General features: G+C 40.1%; 1 protein-coding gene and 1 long non-coding RNA gene across 2 annotated transcripts in view; one reads left to right on the plus strand and one right to left on the minus strand.

The window, feature by feature from the left end:
* The window catches only part of LOC134671797 (uncharacterized), a 498,925-nt gene that overhangs the window by 453,422 nt on the left and 26,662 nt on the right, over nt 1-18,841 (plus strand). The gene's annotated exons all lie outside the window — the stretch shown is intronic.
* LOC134671786 (sodium/potassium/calcium exchanger Nckx30C) overlaps nt 1-18,841 on the minus strand; it is a 137,062-nt gene that overhangs the window by 36,550 nt on the left and 81,671 nt on the right. Inside the window, exon 3 of the mRNA XM_063529616.1 lies at nt 6,347-6,494. Within this exon, the coding sequence (XP_063385686.1) occupies nt 6,347-6,494 (148 nt within the window). The remainder of the gene's footprint in view (nt 1-6,346; nt 6,495-18,841) is intronic.

Here is an 18,841-nt window from a genome sequence, read left to right on the forward strand (position 1 = left end):
CTAGCTAGATCGATTTTACGCCCCGGAAACCCCCATATAGCAAATTAATTCATCAAAATCGCTAGAGCCGTTTCCGAAATCTCCGAAATATATATAAAATCGTATAATCTTCAAATATTCTCCTATATGTTTTTACAAAAGAATTCAAACCGAAACGAACCGAGACCGACATGAACTAGTCCCAAATTAAACTTTAGGCTGCTCTCTTTCGTACAGAATTTTCTATAAACTCAATATCCATACATCCCCGGGGTAAATTAACCTGTAAGGGTATTACTGGCTTAGCCGTGTCAGGCGGGTGTGCGCCAAAATACACAAACCCGTGCCGTTACCACACAATTAAAAAATTAACGCTACCTTGGCGCTGGTTACAGTAACCTTCACGTTGTGATTGACAGGTGGTTTTAGGGTTAGGAAGCTCAATTTGTTTTGTTATTTTTACAATATTTAAATGTCGAAGTTTTAATTCAAAATCACTACATCTTATAAAACAAAGTCCCCGCCGCGTCTGTCTGTGTGTATTTGGGGCATTATCCAGGGTGTAACAGGAAGAAACCGAATAATTTTAACAGCGTATTCCTGATCATATTTAGAGACAAAAATGTCCCATAAACTTTTTTGAAATTCGCCTAGTTACAGAGATAATATATATATTTTTTTTTCGATAGCCTAGTTTGTGTCCCACTGCTGGGCAAAGGCCTCCCCCTTCTTCCGCCAATAAAGCGATAATATTAATTTAAAAAAAAGTTTTTATTGTTACACAGCGTAAAACCCTTTTTGATGGTGATGTTGCTGCTATGGGACGTAGTCTAAATATCCTTATTGATAGATGTCAAAAAGTGACAAGTAACACCTTACAAAAAGTAGGTTTTACCGAAAAAAATGTAAAAATCAATTTTGAGTGCAAAGCCGGGGCGGGTCGCTAGTACCTATGTTTATAAAAAGTTTTTGGCAAAAATTTCATTTTTGGTACAAGCTTTTATCGCTGACTGTACTTTTCTTTCCACGGGCAACTAATACTCATCGAGACAATTCTAAAAACCCCAAACACAATTAGGTTTCGTTGTTTTATCACAGAGTTCCTATGGCTACCTCCGGTCTCCATCATCAGATCAGCTCGATGACACCATAATACTGCATTGTCACCCGACTTACGTATGCATGCAAAATTTCAGCTCAATCGGGAAGTGGATCCAATTTAACTTGCAAGATTTGATTACAGACAACGGTCAGGTGAAAGTAAATAAAAGCTTGTCATAGGAATTTATTTTTAAATAATAGCCACACTTAGGGTGATGAATTTCTCCTGAAAAAACCCAGATAAAACCAAACAGAACATTGGTAAGTAATTTTTTACTGACTATAGTGGAGTAGGTACTTGTACACCGCAGTTGTAGTAAGGTGGTGGTACTGGTGCTCGACGCGGTCCCAGTACATGTCATCTTGAAACTTAAGTCATGGTCAATAGACAGCATGGTGACAGCAGGGTATCTTCTATTTGGCATTAGCATGTCGACCACTAGTAGGTACCACCACCTTACTAGACTTTAGTGGTTTTACGATAGCCAAATTATGTACAATATGAAACAAATTTTATAATAAACTGAAATAAATGTCATATACTAAGAACAAGTGACCAAGGCCTCCAGTGCCCCAGGCTGGAATCGAACCAGCGTCCTCTGCTATCGCGGCAGGTGCCTGAACCACTCGGCCACCGGGCCACAGCGGCATAGGTCAAATTTTTCCAAGTATATGCACTTCTTACTGAAGGCTTGTGGCGCCCCCTGGCCATCCCTAAGGTAGAACTGGTTCGAACCTTCTAACTGGATCATCTCATGGAGCATTCCATGAAATTGTCTACCATTTGTCCCGTACAAACGCGATTTTCTGAAGATTTGCAGGTACAAGGGTTTCTTTTTCTATGACAAATGGTCAAAAATATGCACAGAGAAATAATCGCCTGCTTTAAATGCCAAGAAAAAAGTCGCAACACAGGAAATACAATGCGTTTGTACGGGACAGCCCGTGGAATGCTCCTCATGATGATGATGTGATAATTTTATAATGTTGACATCGTGTTGCTCGACGTTTCGGCACCCACGGCGTTCAGTAGACAAAAGTACGCCAGAATACAAACTTTAGTACTTAAGTTTACTAAACACCGGCAGCGCCATCTTGATTGAGACTAAATGCGCAGGGACGCTGAAAACTCATTAAAAGGTGATTAACTTATCGTTAAATCTTCTTTAATTATACCCTTATCTAAATTGACACTAAGTTTCAAATAAGAGCGAGCTAGAGGCCGATCCTGATTTTGGATTTTTTTATGGTTGTGATCTTGTTTTGATATCAACTTGACAATCACACTGATTGGTCCCTGCGCGTCATATTGCGAGTCATTTAAGCATTTTGCTCTCGCTTTTCAGCAGGAGTACTGTTGCAACTAGAGATGCACCGGATATCCGGTATCCGGCCTATCAAGCCATTATTTTTTCTATCCGGCCTGATACCGGATAGTGACCTACTACCGGATAGTAACATTGCTTGATTTCGGAGTTAACAAATTGGATTTAAGGGATTTAACGGTCATAATCGTACTTGTTTATTATTTTAAAACAATTTAATCATTCCACTGACTTGCACGCGCACTCATTTCGAGCCTAGAAATGAGTCCGCGCGAACTTTCACTAGGAAACAGGTCAAAACTGCAGAATGCGCACCTAAAAAACCGAAATGTAGGTAAGTATAGTTCTGCTGGCCGAATATTCGGCGGCCTAATACCGGATATTCGGCCGATGGTCAGGCCGAATATCCGGTATCCGGAATCCGGCCAAACAACTATCCGTTGCATCTCTAGTTGCAACAACGCAATTGTAATTGTTATCAGAACGTCACTTTTAAGTGCAATGATATCCTTGTCAAGGTCGTATCACAACAAGATCAAAACTATAATCAAATATTAAGTTGAATAAATATAATGAAAATAGGGCCCTTAAACGATCCATATTAATTAAGAAGATTAAAACTAAATATGTAAGTGAAAATATACAAACAAGCATTGGCTTTGTTCAGCGATAGTCTTTAAAATAGGTACCAATTACAACAGTTCAACTACATTACAAATAGAAACGTAAAAGAATATGTGACGTTCCACGGCAAAAGGTACCTTATGGCGGCTGGCGCTTAAGTCGCATAGCGCCGTAATAATATTGGAGCGGCGTTAATAAGAGCGTAGTTAAGCGCCAACCGCCATAAGGTATTTTTACCCGTGATACGTCACATATACCTACTAAGAAATAACACTCAGTTCCAAAGAAATTTCAAGTAGAAAATAGAACAATATACTTACGTTCGAATGTAGATACCTATTTACAATATTTTAAATAAACAAGCAAGTGCAAAAAAGTATACTTAACACCAATTATGTAGAAGATCTGAGGTAATCCGCCCTAAAGTCAGACACCCTACTAAACAACTATAAAAAAAAATGATTAAAAGCGGGGGTCACCAAAGTTAGGATAAGTTACCTCATTTCATACAATATACAGGGTGTCCCAGAATTCGACGTCAAGCCGTAAACAGATGATAGACCAAGTTATAACAGTTATCATAAAAATACAAAAAAAATCCAACTCATGTTTTAAAAATTATGGTCACTTTAAAAATTCAATAATAAATCCACACACTGTAATGGTTCTTTAACTCTTGTTACTACAAATTCCATAATTTATTATAATTTTTTTATTATTGTGTAATCTTGAATAATTACAGGGTGTGGATTTTTTAGTGAATTTTTAAAGCGACCATAATTTTTAAAGAACATGAGTTGGTTTTTTTTTGTATTTTTATGATAACTGTTATGACTTGGTCTATCATCCGTTTACGGCTTGACGTCGAATTCTGGGACATCCTGTAGATGTAGATACACACTGTACAAGTACACTGCTGAGTGCTGACTCAAGAAAACACAACAGTACTTTACAACAGCCATTCTCAAAGTGTGTTCCGCGGAACCCTAGGGTTCCGCAAAGCCTCTGTTGGGGTTCCGCGAAAATATACTTGTAATAATAAAAAAAAATCAGCTCTTCTATAGGTATATCTGGTCCACAGTGATGAACGAAAATTTTTAATTTGGGGTTCCGTCAAATATTTCGCTTGCCGAAAGGGGTTCCGTCACCAAAAAAGTTTGAGAACTGCTGCTTTACAAAATTCGTATTTCGTCGGGTGAGAATACGTTTGTGCTATACGCCACTCACATTGGTTTGCAGAAGAGTGAAAAGAAGCAAAAAAAATATTTTTCCAAAAATTTTACATTTAGGAAACATTGAACTTATTTATCATTTAGGCACAGTGTTTTATGCTCCTGCTAGTACATTTGATTCGATAGCGCGACGTGACTTTTGTATGGGGTTTTAAGTAGAGATGCACCGGATATTCGGTTACTACCCGGTATCCGGCCTAACCAGCCATGATTTTAATATCCGGCCGGATACCGGATAGTGACCTACTATCCGGCCGGATACCGGATAGTGACCTACTATACGGCCGGATACCGGATAGTAACATTGCTTGATTTCGGAGTAACTAATTGGATTTAAGAAACAGTCTTGATCATAATCGTACTTGTTTATTATTTTAAAACAATTTAAACATTCTACTATTTCCACTAACTTGCACGCGCACTCATTTCGAACCTAGAAATGTGTCCGCGCGAACGTACAATAGGAAACAGGTCAAACCCGCAGATTGCGCACCTGAATAAGCGAAATGTAGGTCTAAGTTCCGCTGGCCGAATATTCGGCGGCCAGATACCGGATATTCGGCCAATGGTCAGGCCGAATATCCGTTATCCGGTATCCGGCCAAACAACTATCCATTGCATCTCTAGTTTTGAGTTTCCAAAACGACCCGCTTGGCGGCCTGTTAAAATCCCATACAAAAATAGGCAGAACGCTCGTTACGCTATCGAATAATATTTATACCTGGGATTCTGTTTTGGAAATATCAGGAACCGATAAGGTTGATCTAGATTTCCAGTAGCTGGATTACAAAATGGACGTGTTTGAATCACAGGATTAGCAGCGTGTATTTAACGTTAATCCAACGTCCATCTAGCTCGAAATATGGATACAATGAATCCTATTACTGGACCAATATAAATCAGCCTTAATGCCATTCAAAAACACAGTAATTTGTACTAGAACAGGTGTAGTGCAGAATTGTTTTCCATCGTATTTTCTCGGAAACTCAGAAAATAATTATGGCCTATATCTATAGCCCAATTTCGAAAATTTATTTTATTTTAATAGATTTTTTCTTAATTTTTCTTTTATATTTTTATCTTATAGGTGAAGAATCCGACAAAGATTTCAACAAGTTAGTTTATACCTTAAGCTTTCTTGCAAAAATTAAGGGGCCATTTTTTTTTATTAAAATTTCTTAAATGTATGTCCCTCCCCCTGACCTCCTGCACCGTGAAATAGCCAATCGACTGGTGAGTGGTGACTGGTGACATCGCTGTTCTTAGCGTATTTTGCTTATTTTACTGCGTTTTGGATGGCAGAGTGTGAGTTTAGTGGTTGGACGAGTGCACTGGCGTGTACTGAGGACGGTCAAGTGCACTGGCTGACTTAGTGGCTAGTTAAGCTACGTATATGTTATAAAAGAGAGCGAGGGAGTGGCTGAACTTTTTTTAATGTCAGATAATCGAATTAAATATTTCAAAAAATTGTCTTTTCTGTATCTTTAGGTATTTCAATAAAAGTAAACAAACAATTTTTACATTTTCGGGTGTTTATAAGATTTATCTGTTAACCAACCAAATACAAAACCGCCTGGATCTGTCACTAAACGACCTTATTAACCTACATTATTTGATCATGTAATATTTTCATCTAACGTCAACTGGCTTAAGGAGCCATTTGAGGGTAGATTTTGTTTGTTTGTTGTCTGTCCTAGGGCACCCCGGGCATAGGGCCTCCACAAGATCCTTCCACGCCTTCAGGCCGAGCCACACCGGCTTGCGTGACGTGCGCGTGTGCGTGCGCTAAAATGTTGGAGCTGCACACGCACACGTCACGCAAGCGGTGTGCCATCTCTCATAAAGATCTGTATACTACAACGACGCACGCGTACGTGCACGTCACGCACACACAGCCGGTGTGCACAGGCCTTTCCTGTCTTGAGCAACCGTCTTAGCCTCGTTCCAGCTCAGTCCTACGGCTGTCAGCTCGATGTCAGCTGAGATTTTGTTTACTTTTATTGAAATAACTAAAGATACAGCGTATACAATGAGATAAGTATTCAGCCCCTCCCCCACCCCCGCAAAAAGCGAAGCGGTGCGTACCTAACTCACCGTCGTGCATCGGGTCGATGGTGTGTATCATGAGCTGCAGCAGCCCGTGACGGAACTTCGCTGCCGGCTGCTTGCTCGGGCCCGCGGCCGCGGTGTTGGTGCCCACTGACGTCTCGCTCGATGTCGTCGCGTTGCCGTGCTGTGGGAGGGAGATGGAGTTAGTTTTGTCAGTTTAGTTTAAACTTTTGGCGTATTAAGTACGAATATCTGGGAAATGTATAAAAACTCAAAAATGAGCGTTTTCCCAGAGATAAGACAAAACCTAGCTAGATCGATTTCTAGCCCCTGAAAACCCCTATATAGAAAATTTCATCGAAATCGTTAGAGCCGTTTCCGAGATCCCCAAAATATATAAATAAATATACAAGAATTGCTCGTTTAAAGGTTTAAGATTCACACCGTACGGGCGGAGTCGGCGCGCATATCACATTTGTATGGCCGCAAGCCGGTCGGCTGCTCGCGGACGCGACCGGCTCCGGACGAAGGTTTGGAGGAAGTTATTTAGTTAGTTATTTATACCAGTCAATATTACAGATGTATTGAATAATTATTTTCCTTTGTGTTTTAACGGAAACGTACAAACGTGTCTTGCTATGTCAGTCAGTCTCGGTACAAAAAATACCAAGGAAGAAAGAATGAGCGCGCCGCGCTCAAAAATACTGAGGTTGATTGAAAATATGAAGGAAAAATTATGCACTACATCGTTTGTTTCGCGACATAAGTATAAGGATCGTGCGCAATACATTGCGTCTTAGAATAAACTTTAAAGTGTATTAAAAATCAAACCACAAGTTATTTTTAAAAGTTGCTGAACAAATGTTGGTCATTATGAGAAGTACAGCCTACAGTTCAATTTTATTTTTTGCTCGTATTACAGGCCACACCCGGTATATGCCATCCTACCGGCCGCGCCAGTCACCTGTTTCATAACATACACTTTCGTAGGCGTCTGCGTGTCAAGTTCATCAAACAGCGCGCCTCATTACCCCTTACACGTGTCCAACCTTTTGTTCAACGTAAATTCTAACTCCCACTAACCAATAATAGACTTTATGTCTTCCTAATAAGGGTTACGAATTGTCAATTAACAGTGTGCACGATGTCACTAGCAGCGACACTTTCTAAATGACCCTAGGTGAACTTTGCTCCTTTGAAATAAGGTACACAGTCAATTAACCGTGTGAATAGTACGGAATGTATGCATAAACGGTCAAAGGTCTCCATGGCATGTTGTGGCCGTCCTGAATGGTAATTAGCGTTAATTAACGATAAATATATGCTCATTAATAGTGTTACGGTCTGTTTATTAAATTACTTTCGCTTTTTGACGTTTCATTTTTATTGATAAAATTTATTCATGGTCATGTTTTTGCAGAGCAACTTTTTTTATTATACCTTACTGAAATCATAATTATTTTCTTTGAATCTCTGAAAAATTACTTTGATAAGCCATATTATTTATTCCATGTTACATTACACCCAGTTTTACCAAAGTAAATATGTATGTACATAACATATGTAAACACTTTATTGAACATAACGCAGATTAAGTACAAAATCAATAAAAACAAAATATCACCTCACCCAGAATCGTATAAATAATCATATAAATAATCATATAAATGTATATCATATATTTACTCGTACTTCTCTTTTGTCACATGTGGCAAAAGCAACCGCCCCATTAGCATAACTTGCATTATGAATGAGAGCTAACGAAGTGCGACAGGATAACGATCACGTGCGATTTGCCGCGAACGCGCGAAATGTGCCGCGAAATCTGCACTCAGTGCGATTGGCCACTACGAGACGAGTAAAATTAATTACGTGTACGTATATTAACTCGGGGCTCAAAAAATAAAATTATATTCGTTATTAAAGTTTGTACTAACGATAAATATATGCTCATTAGTAGTGTTACGGTCTGTTTATTAAATTACTTTCGCTTTTGGACGTTTCATTTTTATTGATAAAATTAATTCGTGGAATTATTTTTGCAATGCAACTTTTTTATAGATAATACATATAAAATCATAATAATTTTCTTTGAATCTCTGAGAAATTACTTTGATACCTATTTACCTACCTAAACTATTGGGTAGTAACCCAGTAATCTTGTTCAAACCTACAGATCAGTTAATTTATGTTTTATATGTATGTACCTATATTTCTTACAAATACACAAGTTAAAAAACGTTTAATAGCTAGTTGAGGCATATTGTACATAAGACAGATTACAAACACAATAAAAACCAAATATGTATCACCCAAAATCATATAAGTAAATGTATATCATATATTTAGTTCTCTTTTGTCACATGTGGCAAAAGCAACCGCCCCATTAGCATAACTTGCATTATGAATGAGAGCTAACGAAGTGCGACAGGATAACGATCACGTGCGATTCGCGCGATTTGGCGCCAACGCGCGAAATGTGCCGCGAAATCTGCACTCAGTGCGATTGGCCACTGCGAGACAAGTAATTAACTAATTACGTGTACGTATATTAACTCGGGGCTCAAAAAATAAAATTATATTCGTTATTAAAGTTTGTAGTAGGCAAGATACCGATCGCTTACGCTCCGTAGCGATCAAAGCGCAACTGTCACTGTCACACTAATATGTAAGAGTGATAGAGAGACATTAGTAGAAGGCATAGTCAAGAAGGCGTTCTTGGGACGACCGACTGGTAGCCGTCCGGTGGGTCGGCCCAGGCCGCGTAGCCAAGATGCCAATCGCTAACGCTCCGTAGCGATCGAAACGCAACTGTCACTGTCACACTAATGGGGAAGAGTGATAGAGATACATAATGCTTTTCGTTGTCGAAGCGATAGCGATTGTAACCTTGGCTAGGGGGCCAGGTATCGCTGGGAAGACAGTGTGGCGGCGGATCTGGTTCAGCTTCGCGTCAGTAACTGGCAGGAAGTTGCGCAGGATCGGGACAGCTGGCACGCTCTCGTTTCGGAGGCCAAGATTCTCTTTGGATCGCTGAGCCAAAATAGTTAGTTTAGTTAGTTAGATAGAGAGACATAATGCTTTTCGTTGTCGAAGCGATAGTGATAGTAACCTTGGCTAGGCCGGCAGTTTGCCCTTCGGGCATCTGAAGCAACCTAATAAACCTTTCCTTCCCATCTTCGGGCAAACTCGGCTCCGTTCGGCTCAGCATTGCTCCGAACAATTATTTGGGTTGACACAACTTGACGTCCCTTTGCATGCACGACCACAGATAAGATAATCACTTGAATTTTGACAACCCTAAATAGCCGAAAGGGATATAGTCAGACCGTAAAAAGTCTGCAGCGAGTTTGATAGCCCACGCAGTGCAAGTGTCATTTTAAACGTCTAACTTCTATGAAATTATGACGTATACATAACACTTACACTGCGTGGGCTATCAAATCCGCTGCAGACTTTTTTTTTTATTATGAATGGGCTTACTCATGGCCACAGACTAGCCGAGGCGTAGACGTGGCCTACGATGTAGCGAGCTCGCCCAGAAGGTGCCTGTTCGCCCAGAAGGTGACTTTGTTTGGTGCGACTATAATCATGATTCGACCCTGAATCGCTGTCAAACTTCGGTATTCTAGGAAGTGTCCTTTCTGTATACCGTTATTTATTCTGTGCTACCGTCAAAAAAATACACAGGAACTTTACGATCGGCCTGATTTTACGATCAGCCGCCGACAGCTATATGTGTACATAGTTTAAATAGGTACATCTGTTTAAGCGAGATTCCGGCCTTCGCTTTTGCCTTATTTTGCTTACGCACGAAATAACCGAGATTTATCGTCAATTTTGAACCATTGCGAAATAATAACCTTCGTATTTAAAATTTATTATAGTGTAATAACTTCACTATAATATATATCTAATACCAATGTTGCTTTTATCAAACGATTCTCTTGAAATTTTGGAAGCAATTTTGATTTTTTTGTCGATTCAGTCATTCTCAACATGGCGGAGCATACGAAAAAATCCGTACTTACGAGTAGGTTATGATTTTTCAAACGTATAATTAGTTTATTCTATTCTGTAGGTATGTAAGTACATACTATTACAGTACATATGATTCAATTACCATTATTATCAAAAAACGCAAGCAAGTATAACGGGTTAGCACTGATTGACTAGCACGTTATCTTTTCGCAGATTAGCAAAGTAATATTTTGGGTATTGATTAATATGTATTTCCGCAAAGTAACGCCTGATTCTATTCACCATTATTACAAACCATATACCTCTATAAATAAATAACCATCGCCGTAATATATTGGCACATTTTCCCAAACGCAATGAGGGTATAAATTACTGGCACATTTATCAAGGGCCGTAAATTTTATTGCAACCCACTGTCGATTGGGCCTTTGTGTGGCACAGATGTACTTGACTTGTGATAATTTTTGGCATTTTAAAACCTAAGTTTAGCAATTCTTTTTGACCGACTTCAATGCATAAAAGAAGTTTCTGAATTCTGAACAAAACTTCCGTACTTGATTAAAAAATCTGTGTTTGGGCTTGTTATTGCGACTTATGCGAGGCTCGCAAAAAGGACGCAATCTATAGTCGGTCAAACCAATTTGTCAGTCAGTAAGAACCAGGAACCACCAACCAGGACACACCACACAGGAACACACACACACACACAGACACAGACACAGGACAGGGACAGGAACCAGGAGGTTAGTGAGTACTAACTCACTAGTACTAAGACAAGGATAGTATGATTCTTTGTCTATGATTGAAATGAGACAGTCCTTTGACAAACTATACATTCAACCAAGGTAAATATGATTCGTTAAATTTGAAGTAGTAACGCCGGTGTAGTCTGAATCCGTTTGAAGACTGAAAAGTATACCTATCCAATATTCTTAATCGGTGACTTCGCTTAACCCCCGCTGAATAGCCAAACTGTAGCTGACTGAAGTCGGATCGACAATAGAGGGTTTCCAGGTCAAACGCCACATTGTCGGACTAACGACTGCCTTATATTGTTGCACTGCTGTATGGGAAGTGGCTGCAAATAGGCAATTTGGCGGGGGCTCGGTTTGAGTCAAGACTAGAGATGCACCGGATATCCGGTTACTATCCGGTATCCGGCCTATTCGGCCATTATTTTACTATCCGGCCGGATACCGGATAGTACTACATTGCTTGATTTCGGAGTAAACAAATTGGATTTAAGAAAGAGACACGGTCATAATCGTACTTGTTTATTATTTTCATACAATTTAATTATTCCATTGACTTGCACGCGCACTCATTTCGAACCTAGAAATGAGTCCGCGCGAACGTTTACTAGGAAACAGGTGAAACCTGCAAAATGCGCACCTGAAAAACCGAAAAGTAGGTATAGATCCGCTTGCCGAATATCCGGCGGCCGGATACCCGATATTCGGCTGATGGTCAGGCCGAATATCCGGTATCCGGTATCCGGCCAAACAACTATCCGTTGCATCTCTAGTCAAGACAGTGGGAATAGAACGTCACTAATTGCTATATCTTTTTTTTTTAATTATGAATGAGCTTACTCATGGCCACAGACTACCTGAGGAAGATGTTATAAGATATCGCTAAGGAAGATGTTTTATTAAGTACCTATCCTATGCCTACGAGAGAAAAGCGGCGACCCCAGGTCTGGCGCATTTTTAATCCAGCGTATTTCGCTAGCCGTGCAAAGGGGAAACGCCAGCAGCGTGCTAGGTACATTTAGCCGGGTACCTATGGCCTAATAGCATGTAATACCCTTAATTTTTATATTTACCTAGTTATAAGTTTGTAAATTTCTGTTCTTATTTGTACATCATCTTAATAAAAATAATAATAAAGGTCCCTATCCTTTTAATTGGTATTTTATGCATATTAACTGGTTTTATTAATTATACTGTTGATTGGTAATAAATCATTTATTTACATACAATATACCGGGTGTGGCCTGTAATATGAGCAAAAAATTAAACTGTAGGCTGTACTCCTCATACTGACTAACATTTGTTCAGCGACTTTTAAAAATAACTTGTGGTTTGATTTTGTATACACTTTAAAGCTTATTCTAAGACGCAATGTATTGCGAATTTTGTTTTGTTTAAGGCGTGACAAGCAACGTCAATCACAATGATATGGCGTGGCGATGGCGTTCATTGAAGATAATATTTATTTAGTATGAAAAATAGGGAGTCTAAATAATTCATAATTTTTAAAAGTTGTAGAACAAAAGTGTCACCGTTTGAGGAGTACAATCTATGTTTTAATTATTTGCTCATGTTACAGGCCACACCCGGTATATACAGTGGTACAACTAAACGAAATTAGATTAAATTAAATTAAAATAAATTAAATTCACTGATATCGTCCCCATTCTATATGGGGCAAACTTGATCGCCCTAACCAAAAAGGACGGAGGGGTGAGACCCATTGCGGTGGGGTCTACTTTACGTCGTCTGGCGTCAAAAATTGCGGTTAGACACGTTAGATCAAAATTACAATCCCTTTTTGAACCAATCCAGCTAGGTTTCGGCACGAAAGGTGGGTGCAAGGCAGCCGTCAATGCCCTAAGGACCTACCTTTCACTCGATGATTGTGAAATTGTTGTCAAAATTGACGTTAAAAATGCTTTTAATTCGGTCAGTAGAGACACCTTGCTGACAGAAGTTAAGGACAAAATTCCGGAACTATACAATTACCTTTTCTTTTGCTATTCAGACTCATCTAAATTAATGTACAAATCACATGAATTATCTTCTGAGGTTGGCTGTCAGCAGGGTGACCCTCTCGGGCCAGCAATTTTTAGTTTGGCTATAAATCCAATTATCAAAAATTTAAAATCAAAATTCAATGTGTGGTACTTAGATGACGGAACCCTAGGAGGTGACGTGAATACTGTGCTCTCTGATTTGTCGTTTATTAAGAGTAGTTTCGATAATATTGGTTTAGAACTGAACTTCAGTAAATGCGAACTCTTTATTCAAAAATCTTCCTGTACTTTGACCGACTTACAACCCAAATTTGATGATCTGACTCCCAATATCAAATCAGTAGACAAGTATTCTCTTTGCCTCCTGGGTTCTCCGATATTCGAAGAATCTTTTCCCGATTATATTTCTAACTCCATAACTAAATTCAAAAGTCACACCGATCGCTTACTCCAAATTAGCCCTCATTATGCTCTTGTGATTCTTAAATTCTGCCTTTTTGTCCCTAAATTTACGTATGTGCTCCGCTGTTGTCCTTTTTGGAAACATCCAAATTTATTGTCGCCTATAGATGATTTGATCAAAATTAGTTTAGAGACGATTCTAAACATTCAACTAAGTGAGCCTTCCTGGTCTCAAGCGTCCCTCCCTATTCGGTTTGGAGGTTTAGGAATTCGCAAAATTTCCAGTGTGGCTTCCCCACCCTTTTTGGCGTCCACTCATAGCACGTCTGGTCTCATAGGAAATATCTTAAGGGCTTTGCCCACAAACTGTGAGATCGCGGGCTTTGAGGACGCCAAAAATGCTTTTAAAATTGCTTGCCCAGGCAAACAATTTCCAGACAACCCAAATTCACAAAGGAGTTGGGATAATGTTTACTGTGATTTAACCTACAATACTCTCCTAAACAACTGTACGGGTCCAGACCGCGCGAGGCTTGTGGCGGTCGGACCCCGGGAAGCCGGGTACTGGCTACATGCCCATCCTTCGCCCAATACTGGTACTTTCTTGGATCCGGCCTCCCTTAGACTGGCGACTGGTTTGCGACTCGGGGTTTCGGTGTGTACGCCACACATATGCTCTTGTGGCACAGACGTGGACCGACTGGGACACCACGGATTATCTTGTCAAAAAAGTGCAGGCCGTTTTTCGAGACACGCGTCGCTTAATGACATAATCCGTCGGTCTCTTGCCACCATCAATGTGCCTGCTCTTCTTGAGCCGACTGGCATTATCAGAGATGATGGCAAGAGGCCCGACGGGGTGTCTTTAGTTCCTTGGAGCTTGGGACGGATGCTGGTGTGGGATGCTACCTGTGTAGACACGCTGGCACCGTCCCACCTCCAACGGACTACTGTAAGAGCGGGCGGGGCGGCGGAAAGCGCCGAAATTCTAAAACGTAACAAATATAAGAGCTTCGGTAGAGAGTACCATTTTGTACCATTTGGAGTTGAAACTCTAGGTCCATGGGGTCCCAGCGCGCTTAAGTTGTTCGCAGAAATCGCGAAGCGTCTGGTTGACGTAACTGGTGACCGAAGAGCTGGCGGCTACCTCGCACACACAACGTATCAGTATTGCGATACAGCGGGGAAATGCCGCCAGCATCCTTGGTACAATGCCTCAGGGGCCTATTTTAGATTTAAGCTAGTTATTAATTTCGTTTATTGTTGATTTGAATATACAGGGTGATATTTTAACCACAGTTAATACTCTACAATCTACATAATGAATTAATAGGTCACACTGAACAACTTTTATTATGGTACCAATGCCGAAATCGCAAAAAAAAATTTGACTGTTTTATACATTCCGGCGATGTGATACCGCTGATTTCTATCCTCCTAAGTCCCAGCCATACAAATGTAAAATCCCAAATTTGCCACTGAAATTTGAACCTATAATGGTGTAGGAAATAGAGTTGATTTTGCGTTGTTGAAAAATGGAACGAAACAAAGCAAAAGCGTTCCAATTGAATAGGATTCAAATTTCATCGAACTGAAGATGTACTATAGGTAGGACCTTGGGCCTTAGGAGGCTATGGGGCAGCCATATTTATTTTTATGTCCCTCCTCCCGCCTCCCTTTTACATGGGCCAGCAACTGATCTCTTTCATGAAACATGAATAGGACCAACTTGGAACTACATAGGTACTTCTGAACAAAAGAGTTTTTCACCTCAGCAGCTCGAACAAGGGTACTTTGCTTCTTAAAAACAGTGAGCAAAATGCGATTTTGCTCACTGAGTCATTTTGTCTCACTCAGTGAGCAAAATCGCATTTTGCTCACTTAGTGAGACAAAATGTTATTCAAGTGACTTTTATAGTCAAATGTCATTTCAACATGCGGAGTCTAATACAAGTTCGATATACTTGGGTTCTATTCAGGGTTCTATTATCTCTGTCCCTCTAGGTATGTTCTCACTGCTTAAGGTGAAAAATTTTGTGTACTACACGAGATCAAAGTTATTTACATCTCGTGCGCTTTTGAATCCCTTACTACGCTCAAGAATCTTTCGCTTGCACGGGACTCAAAATAAGCACTCGAAGAAATATCAAACTTTGATCTCTTGTTGTACAAATAACTATTCCAAATTGGTCCACATTACCGAGTTCTGAGGTGACAAACATGAAAACCGTCGAATTGATAACCTCCTCCGTTTTGCTGAAGTCGGTTAAAAACTCATTGTCATATTTTAAGTATGAATTATTAAATTAATTATAATTAGGGTAATTCGCCAGTAACTAACTGGCCACTGTTAGTAATTGGCCACCCTAAACTAAAAATGAATTATATTCACCTATATTTCATTTTAGTGTAAGGTTTCAATAACTGGCCAGCCTTCAATAACTAGTCACCTTATACTAAAATGAATTCTGTTTAAGTATAGAATTTATTTTTAATTTAGGGTGGCCAATTACTAACAGTGGCCAGTTACTGGCGAATTACCCTCTTAGGGGACCCACTGATTATCAGTCCGCCGGACGGTATCGGCCTGTCAGTTAGAACAAAATTATGACAGCTCCGAACAACTGACAGGCCGATACCGTCCGGCGGACTGATAGTCAGTGGCCCCTTTAGAATAATATTTCTATACTTAGTCTATTAACCCCTATGGAGTCTACATCTACCAGTAGCTCGCCCGCTTGTTTTCTAATCTAATTCTCAAAAAACCAAGTCTAATATAAGTTCATGCTCTAGTTTAGAAAACCATACACAATTCAGAGGATCCTATAGTATAGATAGATGACATACCGTAAAAGTATAAAACGTTGCCCTTTGACATAACTTTGCCCACCGCGTCTCAGTTCACGCGCAGTGACGCAGTGGGCAAAGTTATGTTAAAGTGACATTCCAACTGCAGCTGCAATACTGTTCATTTTACTATGGAAATTGACAATGACAGCGACGCGTTTCCATAGTAAAATGAACAGTATTGCAGCTGCAGTTGGAAATGGAATGTCACTCTTAAGGGGCAAAGTTTTATACTTTTATAGTAGGGGTTACAAACGGCAGTAGGTAGGATTAGGAGTGCAAACATATTAAGCATCCCTTAGTTACGTATAACATTGCCTAGGGTCATTAATTGGATTGGATATGAATTCAGGTGTTTCTAGTAGTTTATCTTAAGGCCCCAGTACACAATGGGCCATCGCCGGCCACTCCAAGGGACGCATTTATGCGTTAGAGGGAGCAAGTGATATTGCTATCTCATTCTACCACAAGGCTGCGTCCCTTGGAGTGGCCGGCGATGGCCCATTGTGTACTGGGGCCTTTATACTCGTACATTCGTTAAAATTACAATACGATCAAGAGTATCCCATCCAATCGGAGTTTCGTTCTCATTTTAAAACTGCGTGTTGGACTGTAATGAAACTTTATGGCTCCAGTTTATAAAACAAACGAAATAGAGCAAAAACTAGATTTTTTAACTATGGTATCTGAAGCTATATATAGTAACCATAATTTATTTAATTCCTTTAAAGCGTATACAATGGTTACTTAAAACTAGAACACTGTTTCCTAAATAGGTAGAACTGTATTATAGGATAAAGAGTGCTCTACCCTTAAGGGGCCCCCCACATCTAGCGTTTTTCGAGCGTCGGCGTCTACAACTCTATGGCCGCTGCTCGACGCAACGTCGACGCAACTGCGCAGCGACGTCATTTTCCATAGCGCTGACCAGACGCCGACGCTCGAAAGACGCTAGATGTGGGGGGGCCCTAACAACTTTTATACAATTTGATAATTAAAATTGTCCTAGAAAAAAAAATAGTTACAATAATTTCAACGAAGAGGGTGACCGTAAAGTTTACGGTATAGTATCTATTTATTGGAATTGGAAACGCGGTTTATAGTGAGGGTATTCACGCCATTCCGTGAGCTTGGCTTACTATAAAAATTGGAATAAAATGATCGTGAGGAATGTTTCACTTAACAATAAAAAACCAGGCAAGTGCGAGTCGGACTCGCGCACGAAGGGTTCCGTACCATAAAGCAAAAAAAAACGGAAAAAAATGCAACAAGAAAACGGTCACCCATCCAAGTACTGACCATGCCCAACGTTGCTTAACTTTGGTCAAAAATCACGTTTGCTGTATGGGAGCCCCACTTAAACCTTTATTTTATTCTGTTTTTAGTATTTGTTGTTATAGCGGAAACAGAAATACATCATCTGTGAAAATTTCAACTGTCTAACTATCACGGTTCGTGAGATACAGCCTGGTGACAGACATACAGACAGTGGAGTCTTAGTAATAGGGCCCATTTTTACCCTTTAGGTACGGAACCCTAACAATCGTTTTTTTTTATTGTAATCTATAGTATCTTAAAACGAGGTTTGTACCGATAGATACCGATAGGTAGGTGGGTATGATAATACCTGATAAACTTGTTAACACAATTCAGTTTTTATCCCTTAGAAGAAGAAATGAAAAAAACCGGGCAAGTGCGAGTCGGACTCGCGCACGAAGGGTTCCGTACCATAATGCAAAAAAAAAAAGCAAAAAAAAAAACGGTCACCCATCCAAGTACTGACCCCTCCCGACGTTGCTTAACTTTGGTCAAAAATCACGTTTGTTGTATGGGAGCCCCATTTAAATCTTTATTTTATTCTGTTTTTAGCATTTGTTGTTATAGCGGCAACAGAAATACATCATCTGTGAAAATTTCAACTGTCTAGCTATCACGGTTCGTGAGATACAGCCTGGTGACAGACGGACGAACGGACGGACGGACGGACGGACGGACGGACGGACACCGAAGTCTTAGTAATAGGGTCCCGTTTTACCCTTTGGGTACGGAACCCTAAAAACCATACAGTAAAATGTCTCGCGACTAAGAAATTAAACACGTTTACTACAATTATGTACATTTTTTTCTTGGCGTAAATACTTAGGATGACTCACGTTAGACCGGGCCGTGTCCGGGCCGGAGCTTCCGGCGCATCGTTTTCTATGGAAACCACGTGATCGCCTGTCATGTCACAGAAAAGTAAGCGCCGGAAGCTCCGGCCCGGACACGGCCCGTTGTAACGTGAGACATCCTTAACGCTAGAATAGTCCGTATCCGGGCCGAGGCATCCTACACGATGATCACGTGATGTTTTCTATACAATAAGGGTCATCCATTAATTACGTCACACCAATTTCTAGGTTTTTTGACCCCTCCCTCCCCTTGTCACACTTGGTCACATTTGGCAAACCCCTCCCCCCCTAGTGTGACGTCACATTTTTTCTACGAAATCGCCAAATCGAATTAAGTAAGTACCTAAGTATTATTAATATTTTATCAAAATATTT

The sequence above is a fragment of the Cydia fagiglandana genome, chromosome 16 (assembly GCF_963556715.1).
Source record: "Cydia fagiglandana chromosome 16, ilCydFagi1.1, whole genome shotgun sequence".
NCBI lineage: Eukaryota > Metazoa > Arthropoda > Insecta > Lepidoptera > Tortricidae > Cydia > Cydia fagiglandana.